The following is an 18,303-nucleotide window of genomic DNA, read 5'->3' as shown; positions in this document are numbered from 1 at the left end:
AATGTTGCCCTGGTCCTGTCTAGGAGGTAGACTCGTCCGAGATGGCAAAGAGGTTTTCGATGGTGCAGTGCTGGTCCTTGTGCAGCGTAAACGGCAGGTGATTATCGTTGTCGGCAGGAGAGCAACATCCGGTGCATGTTGTAGATTGTGGTGAGTATCCTGCCGAAATGGTGGACGTAGGCCCGCATCGTGCCAAGCTCCAACAAGCGTGAGAGGGGTGGCGCTAATGTTATTAGCTGACCTCTGGTTCAGCTTGAAGCCGATGGGACCATTGACTAGGAGCGCGACCTCGTCGTAGAGGCATCGGAGCAGCCTGTCCAAGTGAGGCTTCCAAAGGCATACGCCGGGGGGCTCGCCAGTGAGTTCGAGGATCTCCCGGAAGCTCAGGTGCTCCAGATGACTGTGGAATTGACAACTGGAGATGAACAGGTTGACGACCTGCTTAAAAGTCTAAGGACACTCGATGAGCAGAGCAGGAGCGCATCACATCAAAATACGACATATCGCGACAAACAACAAGTCGGTTCTCTCAACTCCACAGCTTTCAAGATGCCCACCAAACGTCAGAACACCGCGCGCGACGAATCCGACAGAGAACGACAGCGAAATATGACAGAGTTCTTCGGTGTTGATTCAGCCCCTGAGCAACCCCCCAGCCCAGCACTCACCACCGCCATCAACAATACTCGCCGAGCTCAAGGCCCTGGACAAAGACACCACCCTCATGACATGGAAGCGCCTGGTCAACGGATATACCGACAAGTCTTCGGCCGAAGAACCTCGCTGGCTGTCTACCCTCATAGGAGGGAGGGAGCCCGATTGCTGGCGGCTAGACTGGCTCTGGTTTGAAGGTCGACGGGAAACTGAAGAGCTCTGCTAGACAGGTTGGTCGAGGGTCGAGAGGTAACAAAATACGCCTACACGTCTCGGCGCAATGCAAGCTGAGTGGTGGTTGTTGAGCTCGCAGGGGTTCCAGATCAGGTGTCCATGATCTGGGCAGAAGAGAGGGCCGGTGCATCCCTTGCGCGCATTATTCTGCTGTGCAGTCTCCTCCACGAGGTGCAGCGGGTTGAAACAGGCGCGGTTGTGGTACAGGTACGAGATGTGATTTCCGGGGGTGACGTTGACGCCATTGTAAGCTGTGAAGCTGACCTTGTGCAGGAGGAGTGCATCAACACTGAGCACATCTGCGTCGAGTCAAAGTCCAGCAACGAAGCCCGGAAGGCCTGCCGCGACCACGGACCAGGGCAACATTAACATACAAGAATGTCGGCAAGAGCCATGGACTGTTTGGATTCTGGCAACTCACGGGACCTTTGCGAGTAGGAGCACTGGTGATACCTGGACCAGACCCTTTTGAGTAGGCTGCACTTTCCGTACTCGTAATACATCATGCTCAACTCTTTCCGCAACATGGAATACTTGCTCGTTCTTTCCATTCTTTAAAAGAAATGCGTACAAAATTATTTCGTTGCTCGGTAGCTGGCTGTCGACTTGTCAAACTTTTCATACAACTGAGCTTTATGGAACACAAAACTTGAGCAACTCCAACACTGAAGACTGTCGTCTCTTGTCTCAACAACCCATGCAGAGTTTGCTGCTCTCCTTGATCATTACAAGTAAGTAAGACTGACGTTGAAATAACATGGGGGGTTTGTGGTTGGACCCCCCTTCTAATCGAAGCCTAACTGAGTTTTTCCTTCGATAGTTCCCGTTAACGATCGATCGACCGCGCAATAACTGTCTGCCCGTAACTCTACCGCGTCCCCCGTGGAAAACGACAGTGCTCTCGTCTTCTAGGCCTTACCCTCAAAAGTAGGTTCACTTCTCGGTTGGTGAAACTGTGCTGAACTTCAGCGCAGTGGTCCAGACGAGAAAGAAGACTCTAGTGCACAAGGCCAAGCGCCGGAGCGCAAAGAGAAGAGAGACAAAAAAACTCCTGAGCCGAATTCGAGTTCAGGTCCCCCGGCGGCAAGTACGTTTATCCACTAGATGAGCTGACGAGTCCGCTAACTGAGAAGCGAACGCCTCTTGGCGACCTCATATCTGTGGCCTATCCCCTCGAAGACGGCGACCTAAGACGAAGTAGGTTTGTCCCCTGGATTGACTCTATTCGTTGCGCTAACTGAGCAGACACCATCGCCCCCCGGCCCGGTTGATGCTGCGGCCTCTCGCGTCAAGACCGCACTTGCGGCATGGGTCTCGCCTCCCTTGGTAGAGAAGTAGACTCCCAAGACGGCCAAGAGGAAGGACTTGGTTGCCCGTTGTCAGCAGCGGCCACAACTGTGCGAAGAAATCTTGGAGAGGGAGCGAGCATTTGGCTTCGACAGAGTCGGGCTGTGCAAACTGTCGAAAAAATACAGTAACCCTAGAAATGGGTATATTCAGGTCAACTGGGAAGGTGCCGGCAAGTTCGCTACTCTCCACCAAGTGTTGGCGTGGTCCCGCGGCCTCGTCGCGGAGGGTGAAGAGCAGGTATCGCACCTGTGTGGCAAACCTGCTTGTCTGATTGCTGAGCACGTCGTAATTAAGAACGCGACGCAAAATAATGGACGGAAGGGTTGCGGCATAACGGTGCCATGTCCCCACGGAGATTCGTGCCCTCTGTGGATTACGACATGCCGGCACAACCCCCCGTGTGTGAGTCGGGCTGTTGGTCCGGACGTGGAGAGATTTCAGAAAGAGACGGAAGGCGTTACTTCAATGGAAGAGTGGGTGAAGAAAGCCCACCATAATAGGATTTGATCATGTATTTAAGAAACACACGGAGTTGTTGAATGGAAGGCCCTTTACCCCATTATGTATCTTAGCATGTTACTTAGTAGGAAAGTTGGGCCAAAGGTATAAAAATAGACAGCCTTTACAAAATATGCCAACTTTACAGAAGTTGAGACTTTACTTATTTAGTGGTGATACAAATAGTGAACTGGCAGAATATGGGAAATCCTGGAACCCTATGGGTGAAGATGGGATTCGAAGTGTTCGATAAACCTGACGCAACATGGTACGAACAACCAAGCGCCCACAGCCCGAAACAGCAATACGACAGCTGGTCAAAGTGGAGGAAAATCATGCAGAACCACAAGTCAATTCTACAGAAGCGTCTCAGCACAGGTAGACAGGCTTTTATGCAACTGTTCGCAACATCCAAAGTACGAAACGTTGACCGCTGAAGACAAAAGAGACGAAATTAGTAGGTAAGTCAATTCCATTTAGTCAAAGTTCGAAAGTTATTGTAACTCTAGGATTCTTCCACAGGATTTCCCCAGCTAATCGTCGCTGAATAGTGTGTACCCCCTCCTTACTGGTAACAGTATGGATGTACTTGCCCTTACTCATTTCGCCCGCCGTTACACTACCCTCAAAGATGACGATGCCGATGCCGATGTCGCCCTGCCCGCTTGTGACACAGTTCCCATGGTCTTGTCCGTCGAAAGTCGCCAGAAACTGTGGGATGCCTTTGACACGATTCTTCAAGGCCACGCCCGCGAGTACTCCCGCGGGGGTACCTCCGCCAGCAAGAATGGGAAAGTTAAGTAGCCATTGGGAACGCCTTGATCTGATATATTAAGTGTTTGATTCTGTTGTTGAGATTTTTTGAGTAATCTGAAAAGGGTCGGCTCATAGATTTATAAATAAAACACCTACTGATCTCGTCACTTATACTTCTACCTATCATCAATGAAATCAAGCATCATCAAATGCGCTTGTTGAACATTCAGTGCTCAAAGAGTACCCTTCCGTGCTAAAGCAACAAGCCGATAGTCCATTTGTTCCACGATGCCTTCAGATCCTCCTTGGCAGCCTTTAGATCCCCAACATCCCACGCACACTCAACAAAACGACCACTCAAAAAGTTTGCTTCATTGCTAGCCAGCCAGACGGAGAAGTCGCTGGGAAGTTCAACATCATCTCCCACGAGTCCCTTCTCCTTGATCAGGCCCTCAAACGGAGCAGTCATTCCAGTATCGAAAATGAAACCAGGGTCGAACTGATGGACCACTTTGTCGGGGTTTTCATTTGCATACCAGGAAAACAGCTTGTACGCAGCCAGCTTGGACGCTCGGTATCCGGAGAAACCTTCCAGGTACTCGATGTACGTGGATCGGCTCGAGACGTGGATAACTCTTGCTCCAGGGGCAGCAAGAGGATCGAAAGCGCGCAAGAGATTAAAGTTGCCCTTTGTGTTGATCTCGAAACCACTCCACCAGTCATCTGGATCAGCTACAGTGATACGCTCTGCCTTGGGCATGTATCCCGTGTTGGCGATTAGGATGTCGATCTTGCCGTTGACTGCTTTGGCGTACGCTTCAAGGGCATATCGAGTTGAATCGGAGTCGGATATGTCAACGATGTAGGTCCAGACCTTAGTTTGAGGGTGTTTGTCTTCTATCTCGGCCTTGTTTGCGAGGAGTGTTTTGCCTGTGCGGCCAAGAAGAGCCAGGTTGGTCACGCCCGACTTTGCAAAGGACTTTGCGATGCTAGCACCGATACCAGAGCCTCCGCCTGTGATGAGAGCATTCTTTCCTTTAGTGGAAAGTTCGGGACGAAGAGGGGAGATTGCTGGGTATGTTGTTTTGTGGATAGGAGACAACATGTTGGCTTGGTTGACTAGTTGTGAGAGTGAGTTGATAATGGTTCTTTTACGCCGTTCTGTTTGATATATATAGCTTTTTGTTTTGCGTCCGACAAGTTCCGTCTACTTCCTCCTTGTTTGTTGGTTACATTGCGGAGTTATCGTGAGTCTCAACGTTATCACACGTTAACAAGGACCGTCGGATCAACAAGTGCAAGTCTAGTACTTTGACAGGGTTTGCGTGCGCAACATACAGCGGACTCAATGTTACTGACTTACCTCGATTGAAACATTACTGATTACAACATCGCCGTTACCAACATTGCTTCTCTTCCTCTTTTCTACGAGTATTATACATACCCAGGTAGATGCACCATGCTTTAAGCTGTACTCTGCTACAATACCAACGAAGTACTGTAGTTGGTATAAGACAGAAATACCCTAGTACGGACTAAGACGACAAGGATTATATTGACCAATACCGACTCATTACTCCGTACGCCTCCTCCGTATGCGTATGGTATCATGGCTTGCCCCACTCAACGCTTCATAACGTTATCCAGTTCTCCATACTCAGTCAACAACGTTATCACTTACACTACAACTTTTGTCATTGCCCTTGGTACTTCGAAGTCAAGCTCGTATTCCTGTGCTGTAGTCAGGTACTGTCCTACCTATAATGTCACCGCCAAGTACCGGAGATCGTCAAGACGTGGGTAAACTTCCATTCAGTTGTGATTACAAAGCAGCCATACACACAATACCGCACATCTTGATGAACTTTGAGGCATCAACTAATATGGAGAAACAGCCAAAGCGAGAGCGAAGCAGAGTTGCACAGCGCGAGTATCGCAAACGACATGCATCCAGATTCAATACACTCAAAGACGAAAACCAGAGGCTCAGAAACGCTCTCAAGAGAATAGAGAAGCTTGCCCAGAAACGCGGCGGGAAAGATCAGGAGCTTGAGACTGCCCTTGCAGAAGCGAGGGAGACCGTTGGAGATGAGGACACAAGCGATGGAAATGGCCAGAGAGCTACTTCCAGCTCATCCGGAACCTCGGATCCTATCACATCCGAGAGAGCCTCTGACATCTCGGAGCTGCTATCCTCTGATATCCATTTACACACACAGGCACTTGGCCAAGACACTGCACAGAAATTGGGTCTGGCACAGCCACTATGGACCGACATCGACCACTTGGCTCGCATCTTCGAGGCCCCTTCAGACGCACGCAGATATCTCGGAGAAGGCCTCTACACATTTGCGGGAAGTCTATACTGGGCATGCACAAGAAACACCGTATCGTTGTGGGAGACTCACAAGCTCAACATGCTGGGCAAACCTGGCCCACCAGACATGAACCCCATGGACAGACTCTTCAACCACAGCAAGCATCTCACCGACCGACGATTCATGCTTTCCCTCGCCCTGGCCCGTCTTGAGTACAAGCAAAAAGGCTTCATCGAACACCCCCACGCAGGGACAGAAATGATCTACAGGTCGGTCCTCCCTGAATTACGCAAAAAGATGGAGCAGGAACTGGTCGCCAAAGGACAAGGGATGGAATGGTGGAAGACGCCGCGCGAGGTGGAAAATCACCTGATGAAGTACCTTGAACCGTCCGAGGTGGACGAGTTACAGGCTCTTATCGAGGGAAGAGGAACGGCGGCTGTTTTGACAAAGTACAAGCCCCTGATGGATATGATGATTGATGAGTTTGTTTGCTTTGCTGATGGTCCGCGATGGAATCTTATACATGTTGCCATGGCTGTTGGAAGTTGGCGGAAGGATCATCCTAGACCTTCAGAGATGGGGATTGGAGTTTAACGATTTAACTGGAAAGGGAGTCAATTAATCATAATTCAGCTTGGAATTACTTTGTTCATGAAGATGGAAGCCATACACATACAACCTGTCAGTACCCTGTACCTTAGTAGGTACCCCTGCAATGACCCCTGTGGATCGCCCCGCCGCTGCCCCAGCGACCACTAAAAGCTTTGGAGCTTACGGATACAACCACCCAAACAATTATACAAGCCAACAACGATGTCCATCACCTCGTATCTCAACTCTCGGACACTCGCACTGCTTCAACATGGCCAACACTAGCAGCGATCTAGGCGCCCGTCTAGCCTCAGTTCTCCCTAAGGGCCACAAGTTTACCACCCTTCACATCTCAACGCCTCCCACCAAAACAGACCCTCTCTACTCGCCGCCTCCGAACGAGCGCCCTGAACGAACATACTGCGAGAACCATTTCCTAGCTGTTTCCATCGACGCCCCCAAAGAGCAGGGGAAGCAAGTTCTGGTGCTCGGAATTGAGGTCTTCATCTATACCACAGCTCGATCAACGACCTTGTTTGTCTCAAAAGCCGACTCGACAGGCTATCTAGCCCTTCTCGACCTTCCCAAGGGGACGCCCAGTCCTATTCGCGAAATATGCGCTACATTTGTCGGATTCCTGGTCGAGAAGCGGAGGAGGAAGGGTATACAATTCGTCGTTAACTTATTCGCCCGCGCGCAAGATCAATACTTGTTCCCCGGCAGCGTCGACAACGAGGGCAAGCATGTTCTCGACGACCGTGGCCTTATCAAATGGTGGTGTCGAGTGCTAGATCCTCTCCTCGGCCCAGCGCCAAAGTCGACAGACGCACCATGGAAGAGCGCCAATGGATATATCGTCGTTCCCGGATTAGAAACACACGAGACCCGAGCCCTCACACCGCGAAAAGCCGATTCTGCGTGGGAGTTTACCCATCCTTTAGAGCGCATATCACACTACTACCGCGAATTCGACTGGGTGCCGCCGCGATGTCTGATCCCCCATTTCCCCGACGATCCAAAGTCCAGATTCCGAGACGAACTAGACGAAGAAGCCGCCAGCTCGCAAGCGATGAAGAACCAGGGTAGTTGGAAGAGCGTCAAGACGCTGGACATGTTTTGGGAGATGATGGCGTATCGGCAAGAGTGCTCAAGTGGCCGTATGACGGGCTTCATCTGGCTTGTCTTTGATGATCAAGAACCAGCCTCAAAGCTTGACGACTCCCAGTCAACAGCTCCGCCGGAAACGCCAAAGAAGCAGCGCATCGTGCAAATAACACCGACCACAACACCCCGAAAGCTCTTCCCTTCCAAAGAGAAGAAAGACTCCAGGATCAAGAAGAAGAAGACCAAAAAGACCCTCAAAGGCCCAATCATCGCTCGCGCCCCTCGCATCAAGCGAGCAAAGCACAATTATCTGCTCGATCGCCCCGCCAACACAGCATATTACTCTTGGACGCCTCAGGGTCGCGGCGAAAGGATCTTCGATGAAGCAGCCTACAAGCGTATTGTGGGTTTGCTGCTGCACCTCGATTTCGCAACTCTCAACAAAGCAGTGGGTAGTACTCGTCGCTGGTTGAGTGAGGGCGGAGGAGGTGGTAAATGGGGTGGTGTCGTTATTGGCACACGCGAGACACCTGTTCCAACATCCAAAGACACTACCGGTGTGAACAATTTGACGAATCTTGTCAAGAGAAAGCGCACCGATTCAACAGTCGACGACAACCAGAGCAAGGTTAATGTCCTTAGTGCTGGTCTCGTCAAGAAGAAGCCAAAGGAGGAGTCCAAAGACGTGAATGTTCTACCTATGGGTCTTGTTAGAAAGAAGCCCAAGGAGTAAAGTTCTGTATAAATACTGTTTGGGTAATGATTGGTTTGAGCCGGAGTTTTGAGTATGTATTTGGTTAACGTCAGTTGCATTATTATCTGTGATAGTCTATTGCTCACCATATTTCTGGTCCCCCATGAGATTCACTGATGTCTACTTCAGAAACTGCAAGTTCACAGGTGTGATGGCCTCCCCGCCGCTGAGTACAGCCATGATGTTTCGCATACTCAACTCTTCAAAACCCTTGTGTGTATCGACAGTTCCACCAGCGTTATGGCACGTCAAAAGTACACGACCCTGCCTGGCTAGTTCTATGAGCCCAGGGTGTATCTTTGGCTCATTCGTGTGAACGTCGATTGCTGCGTTGGATAAAGTTCCATCACGCAGGGCAGCAATCAGTGCCTCCTCATCCACAAGACTGCCCCGCGCAATATTGACAAAACGTGATCCTCGCTTGAAAAGCGGTAATGTAGTTGCGTTGATAAGCGTACCGTCGCCAGCGGGTGTGCATAGCACAACACAATCACATTTAGCAAGGAGGCTCTCAAGGGTTTCATGATGCGTAGCTCGCAAAGGGGCAACCACAGAAGAAGGCTTGGGAAGGATATCGTAGTAATGAACATCCATACCGAAGCCGTGACGCGCACGAGCCGCTATCTGCTGGCCGATGTTGCCGAATCCAATTAGTCCGAGGGCCTGGTTGCGAAGATTGCGCGATTGCATGGTAGCATCTCGATGATTTGTGCTGAAGGCTTCTTCGTCTCCCGACATGGCGGATGAGATACACCATGGGAGGACGCGGAAAGTGGAAATGATACTAGCCATGGCAAAGTCAGCGACAGCTTCGGCAGCTGCAAGACCAGAGTTGCAATAAATGATTCCTTTTATTGTCAGTTGGTTCATTAATAGTGACAGTCTACTCACCTCGTTCACCCAAAAGCTTCGTATCAGCCCAGTCAAAGCCAGCGCCTGCACTCGCAAACACCTTGACACTCTCCGGCAGAAGGCTAATCAGCTCAGCATCCCATTTCCCCATCTCTCCACCAGTGCTCCAGAACGGTCGAAAGATAGCATCAAAGTCTCCCCATCGCTTATCTTCAAGAGCCTTGATAAACTCTGGTCGCTGACGTTCTTCAGCTGAAGGTCTCACAATCTCACACTGAATACTGAAGCGGAGAAAGGTTTCGGGGTTGTATTTCACAGGATCGCCAATATGAAGAACCCGAGGTTTCGACGGTGGCATAGATAGCTTTGGTGAGAGAAATGAGCCAGATTGGGAAAACAGGGACTGATGGGGAGCAGGAGATGTAGCTCGCGGCGTAGAAGCCGGCACTGGTGTATTTGCTGGTTCCGCCATTGCTGTTCTGATCTGATGAGATATACCGCGAGTGGTAGTTACTGGCTGTGAGGTAAGATGAGAGAGAGATTGCCCAAAGTGTCAGAGTACAGTCAGTCAACTGTGTGTGTGCCTGATTAGGTAGATAGATCAACAATCAAAGTGTAAGTGGAGCGATCAACAACAAGCCTCAGCCGCTCGCCTTATTTGGCTCTCTACGTACCTTGAGGCCCTCCCAAAGGTGGCATTAACGGACCCCGGTCTCCGGTTGACAGCTTGATGGAAGATCCCTGTCGACAGCTTCAAGCCGGATCACTCCCGGTTTATGCTGAGTGCCGCGTTTAACGCATGCTGTGTCCAAATCTATGGCACGATTTATTAATGGCAACATTAATGATGAATCAATATTGGTGTCAGGAATTTAATACTCTATACTCCGTAACGTATCGATAATCAGGGTACAAGGGTAAGGACAACATGAAAGACCGTGCATGTATACCAGGGTTCGCAAATCACCATAGCTCCATCATCCGGGGACCCAACTGCAGTGATCCACCACCAAACAAGACCGCGGGGAAGACATATCTGTGGGGAACAAGACTCATGAATGTTGATATCTTGGCATTTCCTTGGCCAAACGCTGAGTGCAGTACGGAGTACTAGCGTGGTTGACATAGAGGAACATGTTCTCTCACAATTCGTTTGTCGAGCCTTGAACCAGCAAAGGAGCTTGTAAGTGTTTGACGAAATGGTCTGACTTTTTGACTGGAAACGTCATTCGTCCAACATCCACTTGGGTTGGGACATGTCCTTTCCGTAAGGCTTTCTCGACCAGTTGAATAAGTGATGTTTGATCCTCTTGAAGACTCAAGACTGAGATACACACCGGCTGATACTCAGTCGTGCCAGTAATGTCGGATTTATACGATACTTGTGTGACTGGCAACGGTCAACTTTCCGCCTCTCAATTTATTGCAGGACAACTTACAGGGAAACGACAAAACACTTGCACCCAATACGGGCGCTAATGTCGTGAAATCAACGCCTTTGTAAATGGTTGGTGGACTAATAAGTACGTTAGCCAATTGATACAAAGGTAACAGAGGTACTGCACATACTCCATAGGCTCGTTCCGATGCTTGACTTGGACATCACCACATGGAAGGACGAGAATAGGAGTGTCAGCACTAGAAGTTGTTGAAATGTTCATGACGTTATCGTGAAACCACTTTCGGAATACCTCGAGTCGTTCGGCGTCTTTGCCATGTTCCTCTTCCGTTACGGACTTGCATTGTTCCCTGGACAAGTTAGTAATTGGCAACGATGGAAGCTCGAGACAAACCAGAAGAATTGCGGCGCAGTCTCAATGAAGGGTTCTTTGTGAAACTTTCGCTGGTATTCGTCTCTAAAGTCATCAAAGCTATGGTAGTAGTCGTAACACCATGATCGGAAAGGTGCCTTGAATGTTAGCTACGTCTTTCTCGCCGACTTGCAACTTACTTGGCTTATGTACGATTGCATTCCATCATTTGATGCTTCTACTGGTGGATTTTCCTCCCAAATTTTGCTGACATCAATATATTCGGCTTTGGCATCCAAGTGTTCTTCGATAATCGACACAAATTTATCAATGGCTGCCTTTTGTGTCTCTCCAGGCGAAGACAAGTCCACGGGAATGATAACCTTTGGGGCAACGCTATCTCCTCTTGCGTCGAGTTTATGACTTGGTGCGTGATGAAGCAGGCCTTTCATACTCCGACTGAAGAATCTCATTCCGTCGAACCTAACGTTGTCAGTACAGTTCATTGGCAAGCGACAATACTTACTTGGAGAGTGTCTTCACGTCACCTGATGATATGTTCGCTGGGCGGATCAACGAATAAATGCCGTTCTCGGCTACGACTCGACCATCTGTAATTGTTAGATCCAAACGTGATTTTGTCCTGCCATGACTTACCATCTACCCCAATGCTACGATCCAGCCATTCGTATCCGACCAACGCTGAAGCAGCACCGATAGAGCTACCCTGCATTCTTTGATAACCATCGCCTCTTGCGCTCCACGGAGCCTGTTGGTCAACCCAGTCTGCACCTGTCCCAAATTGTGCTGTCTTGGTCTTCCCAACAATAATTGCCCCTTGATCCAGAAGCTCTTGAGCATAATTGGCTGTAACACTCGATGGATCCTTGTAGAGAGACTTCCACGCACGGCTGGAAAAGGTAGTGTGGGTGCCTTTTAGAGAAACTGTGTCACCTACAGAGACACGAACACCAGACAAGGGTTTTCGGAGAGAAGGCTGAGGATAGTAGAGTCTGGAAGGAACAGGAACTGTCACTGAATCTCCTTGCAATGAAGACGAAGTGAGAGGTTGGTATCTGAAATGGTCAGCAGGTGGTGCAGTATACGAAAAGTAACATACTCGTCTGGTTTATCAGAATCATCTGGAATAACACCAAAGGTGAAGGCTCCGAATTCATCATCATACAGCCGCCATGCTTGGTGAAGATTCGGACCGTGAAGAAAGTAGGGACCTGACGGCAATTCGGAGAAGCCCTCTAGGGTCTTGATCAAGTCCAAGTGATAGACTTGCCGCGCGTCTTGTACATGGCTGGTATTGCTACCAGTCTTTTCCACGAGAATAGATCCAAAGTCTGGGACAAACACGTCATCGGCACTATCGAAAAGGTTCAAAACACCTTCGATGTCACCAAAGATTTCATCCGTGGTAAGTAGCGTAACGGGAATGAGAGCATCCGGGTTGATGGTTTCTTGAATGGTTCCCTGGACGCGTTAGACCATGTGAGGCTTTTAGATGCTCTGATCTTACCAGTTTCACAGGATGAAGAAGATACTGTAGTCCTGCAACAAAGCAGGTTGTGATGGGGAGCATTGCTAATGTATCGCCAGGTGAGGGCCCCTGAACGTTGAAGACTGGTTGATGCTAGGTTGTATTCTGCATGTTCTTGGCCTCAGATTGTGATTTCCCGAAGGTTTTGATTTATTTATTAACGTGTTTTATAGTAGGCTGTAGAATGTTGATGATCAAGTAAAGTAGGTGTACGAGGCAAGTTGAGACATGGCTGTTTACACGGAAGCCGCTGGGCCAATGTCAATCAATACCCTGTACTCTTTATGTCTGGGAGGATTTGGCTAACCAAGATACTTCAGTTGCTCGAATCTTTCATAAATTCAAAAGATAATACCTTGATATGTACTTTGTGTAGGAGAACATTTAAATGGCTTTTGTCTAGCTTCTCTGTTTCAATGGACCTATTGTACAGGAAATACTATAGCTTTGGAGTCTTACGGCATTGCAAGATAAAGGTAAGGCTCCCCATTTTACAGGGGTCATGTTATGCCGTATAATTTCTACCCAGCATACAGACAGAACTGAAAAGATCAAGAATGGTAGTTATCAAAATGAAAACTACATCTTAATAACGTCCAGACATCATATTTCGAATGACTAAAACTACTTCCAACGCAACCTGTAATACAATTCAGTCAACTTAGTACTGATGTTTCATTTAAGCTCTTACGTCAATCTCGGTGAGCTCGGTGAACCCTCGGTCAGCTTATCTTTGTGGGGTATCAAAAATTCCAATCCCCCACCAAGCCGAAAGTTGCAGTTCTAGATCCAACATTCACATTTCTTTCCAAACCAAAACAAAGCGTCAAAATGGCCAAAAAGAGAGGTAAGCTCGTTCTACAATATATATTGATACTCCAATTCTAACATATATCCAGCGATTTCAATCCACTCCCGCGCCGCTCGTCGCGCAACAGACATCGACATCGACACCGACAAGTCTCTAAAAGAAGTCCAGCCTCCTCCTCGTGATGCCCCCCATCGTCCCTCCGTCCTAGCAGCCCAGCACTCGGCGGGGATCTCGAAAAAGGCCAAGCGCGGTCGCAAGGACAAAATGTCGGCAAAGGCGCGCCAGCGACATGAGAAGGGTCTTGAGATGGCTGCTGCTGTGGCGGAGCGCACACAGAACAAGATTGAGAAGAGCAAGGGTCGTAGCAGAAATATTCAGACGCGCGCTAAGAACTGGGAGGAGATCAACCGAGCTGCTGAGGAGGCTGAGAGAGCGGCTGAGGAAGCTGATAAGGCGAGGGATATTGCCGACGAGAAGGCCAAGAAGGACGAGGACGATGAGGACATGGATGGCGCAGACGAGAAGACTTTGACGGCGCCTGTGACAGATGACAGTGCCGCTATCTCTGCAGACCCCATTCAAGCGGACGAGGATGGTGATGAGATCTTGTAAGGCATCGCACAAGGACTGGGTCGGAGTTTGGTGTCCAAAAATTCGGTTTCTCAATTTTATGTCCGGGATACGACAACCGGCTGATGATATACATTTCTTTTTTATACATTTCGGCTAGACTTTGCCGTCTGGTAGATACCCAGATGCTATTGATACATGTTGAACATTTTCTATGCTTCCTTTTGCACAGGACTATCCTCCTGCTCCACTTCAGTAGTGGTAGCAGGTTGTTCTTTGGCAGCCTCTGCTTGCCTCTCGGTATTCAACTCCTTGTCAATTCCTTCAAGGTAAAACCTCATAGTGCGGCCAACCTCTCCCTCTCTCGGCTTGTACTCTTTTGTACCAAGCTCCTTGACGAGATTCTGCACCTTGACGTAAGCCTCTTCGGCTGTGTCTTCAGAAGTCCTCCTCTTCTGCCCCTTCTTCTTGAACCCCATGATGACTTCCACTTTCCAGCCCTTGCTGAGGAATCCGATCAGCTGCTTCGTCTTGATCTTGAGATCGTTTTCGTCGATTGCCCAGCTCATCTCGATCTCCTTCATCTTTGATGAAGTCTGCTTGGACACACGACGGCGCTGCTGGAGCTCGCGCTGTCTCTCGTACTCTTCCCTCTTGTTGACGATCTTGCATAGCGCATACTGCACCGGCTTGTTGTTTTTCGGGTCGGCGGGGATGTAGGGAGTAGCCATCCGGAGGGAATCCGTAGAAGTGTCGATACGGCTCATGACGTTGCGTGTAAAGAGTGGTCCGTCAAGGACGCCGTTATCGAGTACCATGATTTTAGGATCCGTTATTTCGAAATCTATAGGGAGACGGTCGCGACCAGACTTGATGAAATCCTCCTTGGTAGTGTAACGTCGATCAAAGGTCTTGTTTTCCTCATCACTTGGTTCCGTCTCGAAATCATCCTGACCAGCTTTTCCTCGGCGAACCTTTCCCTTCAATTGTAGCGGTGACACGGAGAATCGGCGATTATGGTATACGGGTAGTATTCGTTGTGCCGGTATGAATTGGCGTGTAAGAGCTTCGCGCTCGACAAAGACTCGGTACAGAGCCCGGCGGGAGCTTTGGAGGCATGGAAAGCTGCTCATCTTGGTAACGGTACCTAATGATATAGGTGATAGGTCTTTCAGAGCTGCAAAAGAGTGGCGCCGCCGACAATGGCTTCGATGTTGGATTTGCTAACTAACTGATCTTGTCCCTCTCGATTGGAGGTTGTGGGCGGTTGGTTTTGGCAGAAACGTCACTACGGGGCACTGTAGGGACGACATCCAATAAGGGCCGAATCTCACTAGACACTTTGAAGCACCATCAACACCAAGCACAGCATCCATTCGGCCTGGTATATAAATGGATGGCCTCGTTGTAATACCTCCATTTTCTCATTCAAACTGCCTTATAGGCACTTCATGATGGCCTCCTTTCATTTTGCCCGCCATCCAGTGCGAACGACTGTGTCTTTTGTCAAAGCTGCATGTCTCGTCCATCTTGGCATCACCTACGGCTATACCGTCAGTCCCGCTCAGGGTCCATCTATGCTACCAACATTTACTGTTGACGGTGATTGGATATTGTGCGACCACACACGCCGTTATGGTCGTGGTGTTTCTGTGGGCGATTTGGTTGTCTACCGCATCCCCATCTTCAACAATCAATGGGGAGTGAAGCGCGTGACTGGCATGCCAGGGGACTATGTCTCTGTTGGAACTCCAGGCGAACAAGGGGAAGACTTGATGATTCAGGTATTTGTCCCCACAAGCACTGTTACTACAAGCTAACATGTCAGATCCCTGAGGGTCATTGTTGGATTTCAGGAGATAACCTCCCAGCCTCAAGAGATTCACGTCACTTTGGCCCCTTGCCTTTGGCTCTCATCTCTGGCACCACAATCGCCAAAATCCTCCCCTGGAATGAGCGCCAGTGGATGAAGACTGGGTTAGAAAAGGTTGATGAGCTGGACTGACATCCACAATCACATTCACCAAGTCAAGCCTGATATGTATGTCATCTCTTATCTGGGTATAGAAACTTACGACTGCTCGTCTAATTACATCTGCTCTCGCCAAATTTAATTCCCAGTAAGTGATCAAGCGGATATCCGCCGCATAAACTTCATCAAACAAAATGAAACAAATGTCGTCCTCTTGGACAACATGTCCCAACGTCCATTCTCGTACACCGTGCGTCAAACACCATAACCACAACATGAAAAACAATGTTAAAACAGGCCCTTTGAAAGGGCAATGCAAGTCGTGTAAAGAAACAATCCGCCACCCGAGAACCAATCAATCTTAAATATGTAAAGACGCCCAACACCATTGTCATCCAGCCCCATAACGCTTTCGCTTTTGAGTTGAAAAAGAGCACCCACCTCAAGATACGTCCATCATGAGTTTAGCCCTCGATATGGGCCTTGGACATGCTCTGTCCAAGAAGCTCCAGGCAACGTTGGGCCAAGTTGACAACCTCACCCTCGTCCTCATCTTCGAATTCGTTATCGGGTTCGATCTGGCGGTTTGCGATGCTTCGAATGTGCTCGATAATATCCTCGGCCTTTCCGATGAGCCCGATTAGGGTCTTATCCTCGGACTCGAAGAGCTGCAAGAGTGTCCAGACTGCAATGTGCTGGAATGTCGCATCGCCAGACTGCAAGAAGCGGCAGAGATATCCGTGGATTCCACCTTGGGGTTCGGTCCAGTTCTGCACAAAGATGGAGTAGTCGCCGACTGTTTTTGTTAGCTTTTGTTTAGAGATTGCCTGGCTTGACTTACCCTTGGAGGATAGGTTGCCCAACGCAGCAGCACTGTTTCCTTGGACTTCGATGCTTGGAGAATGAGTAAGAGGAATGAGGACACCGCAGACTCCCAGGTTCAACAGGTGAGACTTGAGATCGTCGCTAAGAGCCAGGACCGCAATAGCGGCTGTCATTTCGGACTGAACAGTGATGGGAACGTCAAGGACCAGTTGCTTGCACTTTTGCACGGCGCCAGCATCGAGAACGAGAGCCTTGTTGCGATCGGAGCTGGCTGCGAGGTTTCGGAGGGTTGAGATGGCGTGGCACTGAATCTCTTCGTTATCGGTGGATCCGAGCAGGTCGACAAGGGGCTTGAGGAAGTTGGTCTCGATAATAGGCGACTCGTTCATAGGGTGAATAGAGATGTTCCGTATACAGGCGACAGCAGAAAGAATAAGCGGCAGATAAGAGGACTGAAGAAGTCGAAGAAGAGGGTGCAATCCATTAGCACGGACAATATCGAGCTGGTACTTTTCGTCTGAAGCGAGGTTACGGAGGGCGAGAGCGGCTTGACACTGAACCTTGGGCGAGGTCGAGTCCATAAGGTTGACAAGAGACTGAACCAGTTTTGGTTCGCTTTGGGCCAGTTTTCGTCGGTTGCTTGCGTCGACCGCAATGTTGCTGAGGGCTGTAGTGCAGTAGTACTGAACGTCGACATCGGGTGAAGAAAGCAGCTGAACAAGTACAGGAATAGCTCCTGCGTTGACAAGTTGCTGTCGGTTCTCATCTATTTCTATTAGCACTGACATCTATTCGGGAACACGCAACATACCGGAATGTGTCATGTTCAGCAAAGCGCCAGTAGCATTTCGCTGGACTCGCATATCTCGAGACTTGGCGAGTCTTGTCAGAGGACCCAGAGCTCCGGAACGGGCAATCTTTGCCTTGTTCTCTTCATGTGTAGCAAGGTTGGTGATACATCCCACAGCGTTGCACTGGACCTCGACGTTGGGAGACATCATTTGGCGGATTAAAGGTGTTAGGCCGCCAAGTTGCACAATGAGGACTTTGTTCTCGGCTACAAAATTGTCAGTTGCTGTGCTGTAAATACTGAGAGGAACGTACTGTCGACAGCCAGGTTTCCGAGTGCAGCACTGGCCGCTCGCTGGACCTCAATATCGGGGCTCTGGAGAAGAAATAGGATGGGCTCGAGGGTGTCGCGGTCAACTTCTCGGACATCTTTAACGGTTAGTAAGCCAATATCATATTACATATTCATGCCTTGATACATACCTCGTTCAGTAATCTCAGCAAAAGTTAAACTAGCACTTCGCTGAAGATCGATGTTTTCCGAGAATACCAGAGTACTCAGAGCACGCAGCGGCTCGCCAGAGAAGAAGTCGGTTTCGCCGCGCTAATACAAAATCAGCAATAATCTCAATAGGCATCGCAGGTTATGTACATTTTCTAGGTATTGCAGGAGATCGGCAACAGCCTCTCGTTCGCTATCGGCAAGGACGGGTTCGTACAAGCCATCGCGGGCTCGTCCTAGACAACAGTCAGATCCATCGCTGACTATACAAATATGATGGAGGATGCGTACCTCCGCAGCACGTAGAGCTGCAGATACCCATGGCCAGAATAAAGAGCAGTCTTTGGTGATGGAAGTTTATCGTTGGCCGATAAAGGTGACGGCGTGGAAATAGTTGGAAGCTCGAGGTTTGATGGGGAG

The 18,303-nt window shown here is 49.4% G+C and overlaps 12 protein-coding genes across 12 annotated transcripts; 7 read left to right on the top strand and 5 right to left on the bottom strand.

Annotated features, from left to right (window-relative positions):
• Positions 1–167: 167 nt before the first annotated feature.
• Positions 168–849, top strand: FGSG_08990 (uncharacterized protein; the record flags this gene model as incomplete). Its single annotated transcript, XM_011330514.1, has 2 exons — positions 168–176; positions 280–849. The coding sequence occupies 2 exons, from the start codon at positions 168–170 to the stop codon at positions 847–849; spliced, it is 579 nt and encodes a 192-aa protein (XP_011328816.1).
• Positions 850–876: 27 nt separating this feature from the next.
• FGSG_13494 (uncharacterized protein) lies at positions 877–1,439 on the bottom strand (the record flags this gene model as incomplete). Its single annotated transcript, XM_011330513.1, has 2 exons — positions 877–1,187; positions 1,310–1,439. 2 exons carry the CDS (start codon positions 1,437–1,439, stop codon positions 877–879), a joined length of 441 nt encoding a protein of 146 aa, XP_011328815.1.
• Positions 1,440–1,585: 146 nt separating this feature from the next.
• Positions 1,586–2,745, top strand: FGSG_13495 (uncharacterized protein; the record flags this gene model as incomplete). Its single annotated transcript, XM_011330512.1, is given in 5 exon segments — positions 1,586–1,619; positions 1,801–1,831; positions 1,863–1,975; positions 1,993–2,089; positions 2,364–2,745. 5 exon segments carry the CDS (start codon positions 1,586–1,588, stop codon positions 2,743–2,745), a joined length of 657 nt encoding a protein of 218 aa, XP_011328814.1.
• Positions 2,746–3,001: 256 nt separating this feature from the next.
• Positions 3,002–3,540, top strand: FGSG_08991 (uncharacterized protein; the record flags this gene model as incomplete). The annotated part of the gene is made up of 3 exons (XM_011330511.1): positions 3,002–3,004; positions 3,154–3,197; positions 3,288–3,540. 3 exons carry the CDS (start codon positions 3,002–3,004, stop codon positions 3,538–3,540), a joined length of 300 nt encoding a protein of 99 aa, XP_011328813.1.
• Positions 3,541–3,745: 205 nt separating this feature from the next.
• FGSG_08992 (uncharacterized protein) lies at positions 3,746–4,597 on the bottom strand (the record flags this gene model as incomplete). Its single annotated transcript, XM_011330510.1, has 1 exon — positions 3,746–4,597. One exon carries the CDS (start codon positions 4,595–4,597, stop codon positions 3,746–3,748), a length of 852 nt encoding a protein of 283 aa, XP_011328812.1.
• Positions 4,598–5,945: 1,348 nt separating this feature from the next.
• On the top strand, positions 5,946–6,407 carry FGSG_13496 (uncharacterized protein; the record flags this gene model as incomplete). Its single annotated transcript, XM_011330509.1, has 1 exon — positions 5,946–6,407. One exon carries the CDS (start codon positions 5,946–5,948, stop codon positions 6,405–6,407), a length of 462 nt encoding a protein of 153 aa, XP_011328811.1.
• A 121-nt stretch (positions 6,408–6,528) lies between these two features.
• On the top strand, positions 6,529–8,241 carry FGSG_13497 (uncharacterized protein; the record flags this gene model as incomplete). The annotated part of the gene is made up of 1 exon (XM_011330508.1): positions 6,529–8,241. One exon carries the CDS (start codon positions 6,529–6,531, stop codon positions 8,239–8,241), a length of 1,713 nt encoding a protein of 570 aa, XP_011328810.1.
• Positions 8,242–8,382: 141 nt separating this feature from the next.
• Positions 8,383–12,456, bottom strand: FGSG_08994 (uncharacterized protein; the record flags this gene model as incomplete). The annotated part of the gene is made up of 13 exons (XM_011330507.1): positions 8,383–9,110; positions 9,154–9,631; positions 9,822–9,928; positions 10,261–10,330; positions 10,452–10,504; positions 10,554–10,630; positions 10,684–10,863; positions 10,908–10,957; positions 11,066–11,348; positions 11,392–11,476; positions 11,523–11,941; positions 11,986–12,347; positions 12,394–12,456. The coding sequence occupies 13 exons, from the start codon at positions 12,454–12,456 to the stop codon at positions 8,383–8,385; spliced, it is 2,955 nt and encodes a 984-aa protein (XP_011328809.1).
• Positions 12,457–13,245: 789 nt separating this feature from the next.
• Positions 13,246–13,873, top strand: FGSG_08995 (uncharacterized protein; the record flags this gene model as incomplete). The annotated part of the gene is made up of 2 exons (XM_011330506.1): positions 13,246–13,261; positions 13,314–13,873. The coding sequence occupies 2 exons, from the start codon at positions 13,246–13,248 to the stop codon at positions 13,835–13,837; spliced, it is 540 nt and encodes a 179-aa protein (XP_011328808.1). The 3' UTR covers positions 13,838–13,873.
• Positions 13,874–14,007: 134 nt separating this feature from the next.
• Positions 14,008–14,928, bottom strand: FGSG_08996 (uncharacterized protein; the record flags this gene model as incomplete). Its single annotated transcript, XM_011330505.1, has 1 exon — positions 14,008–14,928. The coding sequence occupies one exon, from the start codon at positions 14,926–14,928 to the stop codon at positions 14,008–14,010; it is 921 nt and encodes a 306-aa protein (XP_011328807.1).
• A 235-nt stretch (positions 14,929–15,163) lies between these two features.
• On the top strand, positions 15,164–15,936 carry FGSG_13498 (uncharacterized protein). The gene is made up of 2 exons (XM_011330504.1): positions 15,164–15,579; positions 15,624–15,936. The coding sequence occupies exons 1-2, from the start codon at positions 15,247–15,249 to the stop codon at positions 15,798–15,800; spliced, it is 510 nt and encodes a 169-aa protein (XP_011328806.1). The 5' UTR covers positions 15,164–15,246; the 3' UTR covers positions 15,801–15,936.
• Positions 15,937–16,231: 295 nt separating this feature from the next.
• Positions 16,232–18,205, bottom strand: FGSG_08997 (vacuolar protein 8; the record flags this gene model as incomplete). The annotated part of the gene is made up of 7 exons (XM_011330503.1): positions 16,232–16,563; positions 16,609–17,358; positions 17,404–17,649; positions 17,697–17,810; positions 17,865–17,985; positions 18,034–18,119; positions 18,175–18,205. The coding sequence occupies 7 exons, from the start codon at positions 18,203–18,205 to the stop codon at positions 16,232–16,234; spliced, it is 1,680 nt and encodes a 559-aa protein (XP_011328805.1).
• Positions 18,206–18,303: the final 98 nt, after the last annotated feature.

This window comes from Fusarium graminearum, chromosome 4 (assembly GCF_000240135.3).
Source record: "Fusarium graminearum PH-1 chromosome 4, whole genome shotgun sequence".
NCBI classification, from domain to species: Eukaryota; Fungi; Ascomycota; class Sordariomycetes; order Hypocreales; family Nectriaceae; genus Fusarium; species Fusarium graminearum.
The sequence above is the reverse complement of the archived record's forward strand: the minus strand, read 5'-3'. Positions and strand labels throughout refer to the sequence as shown.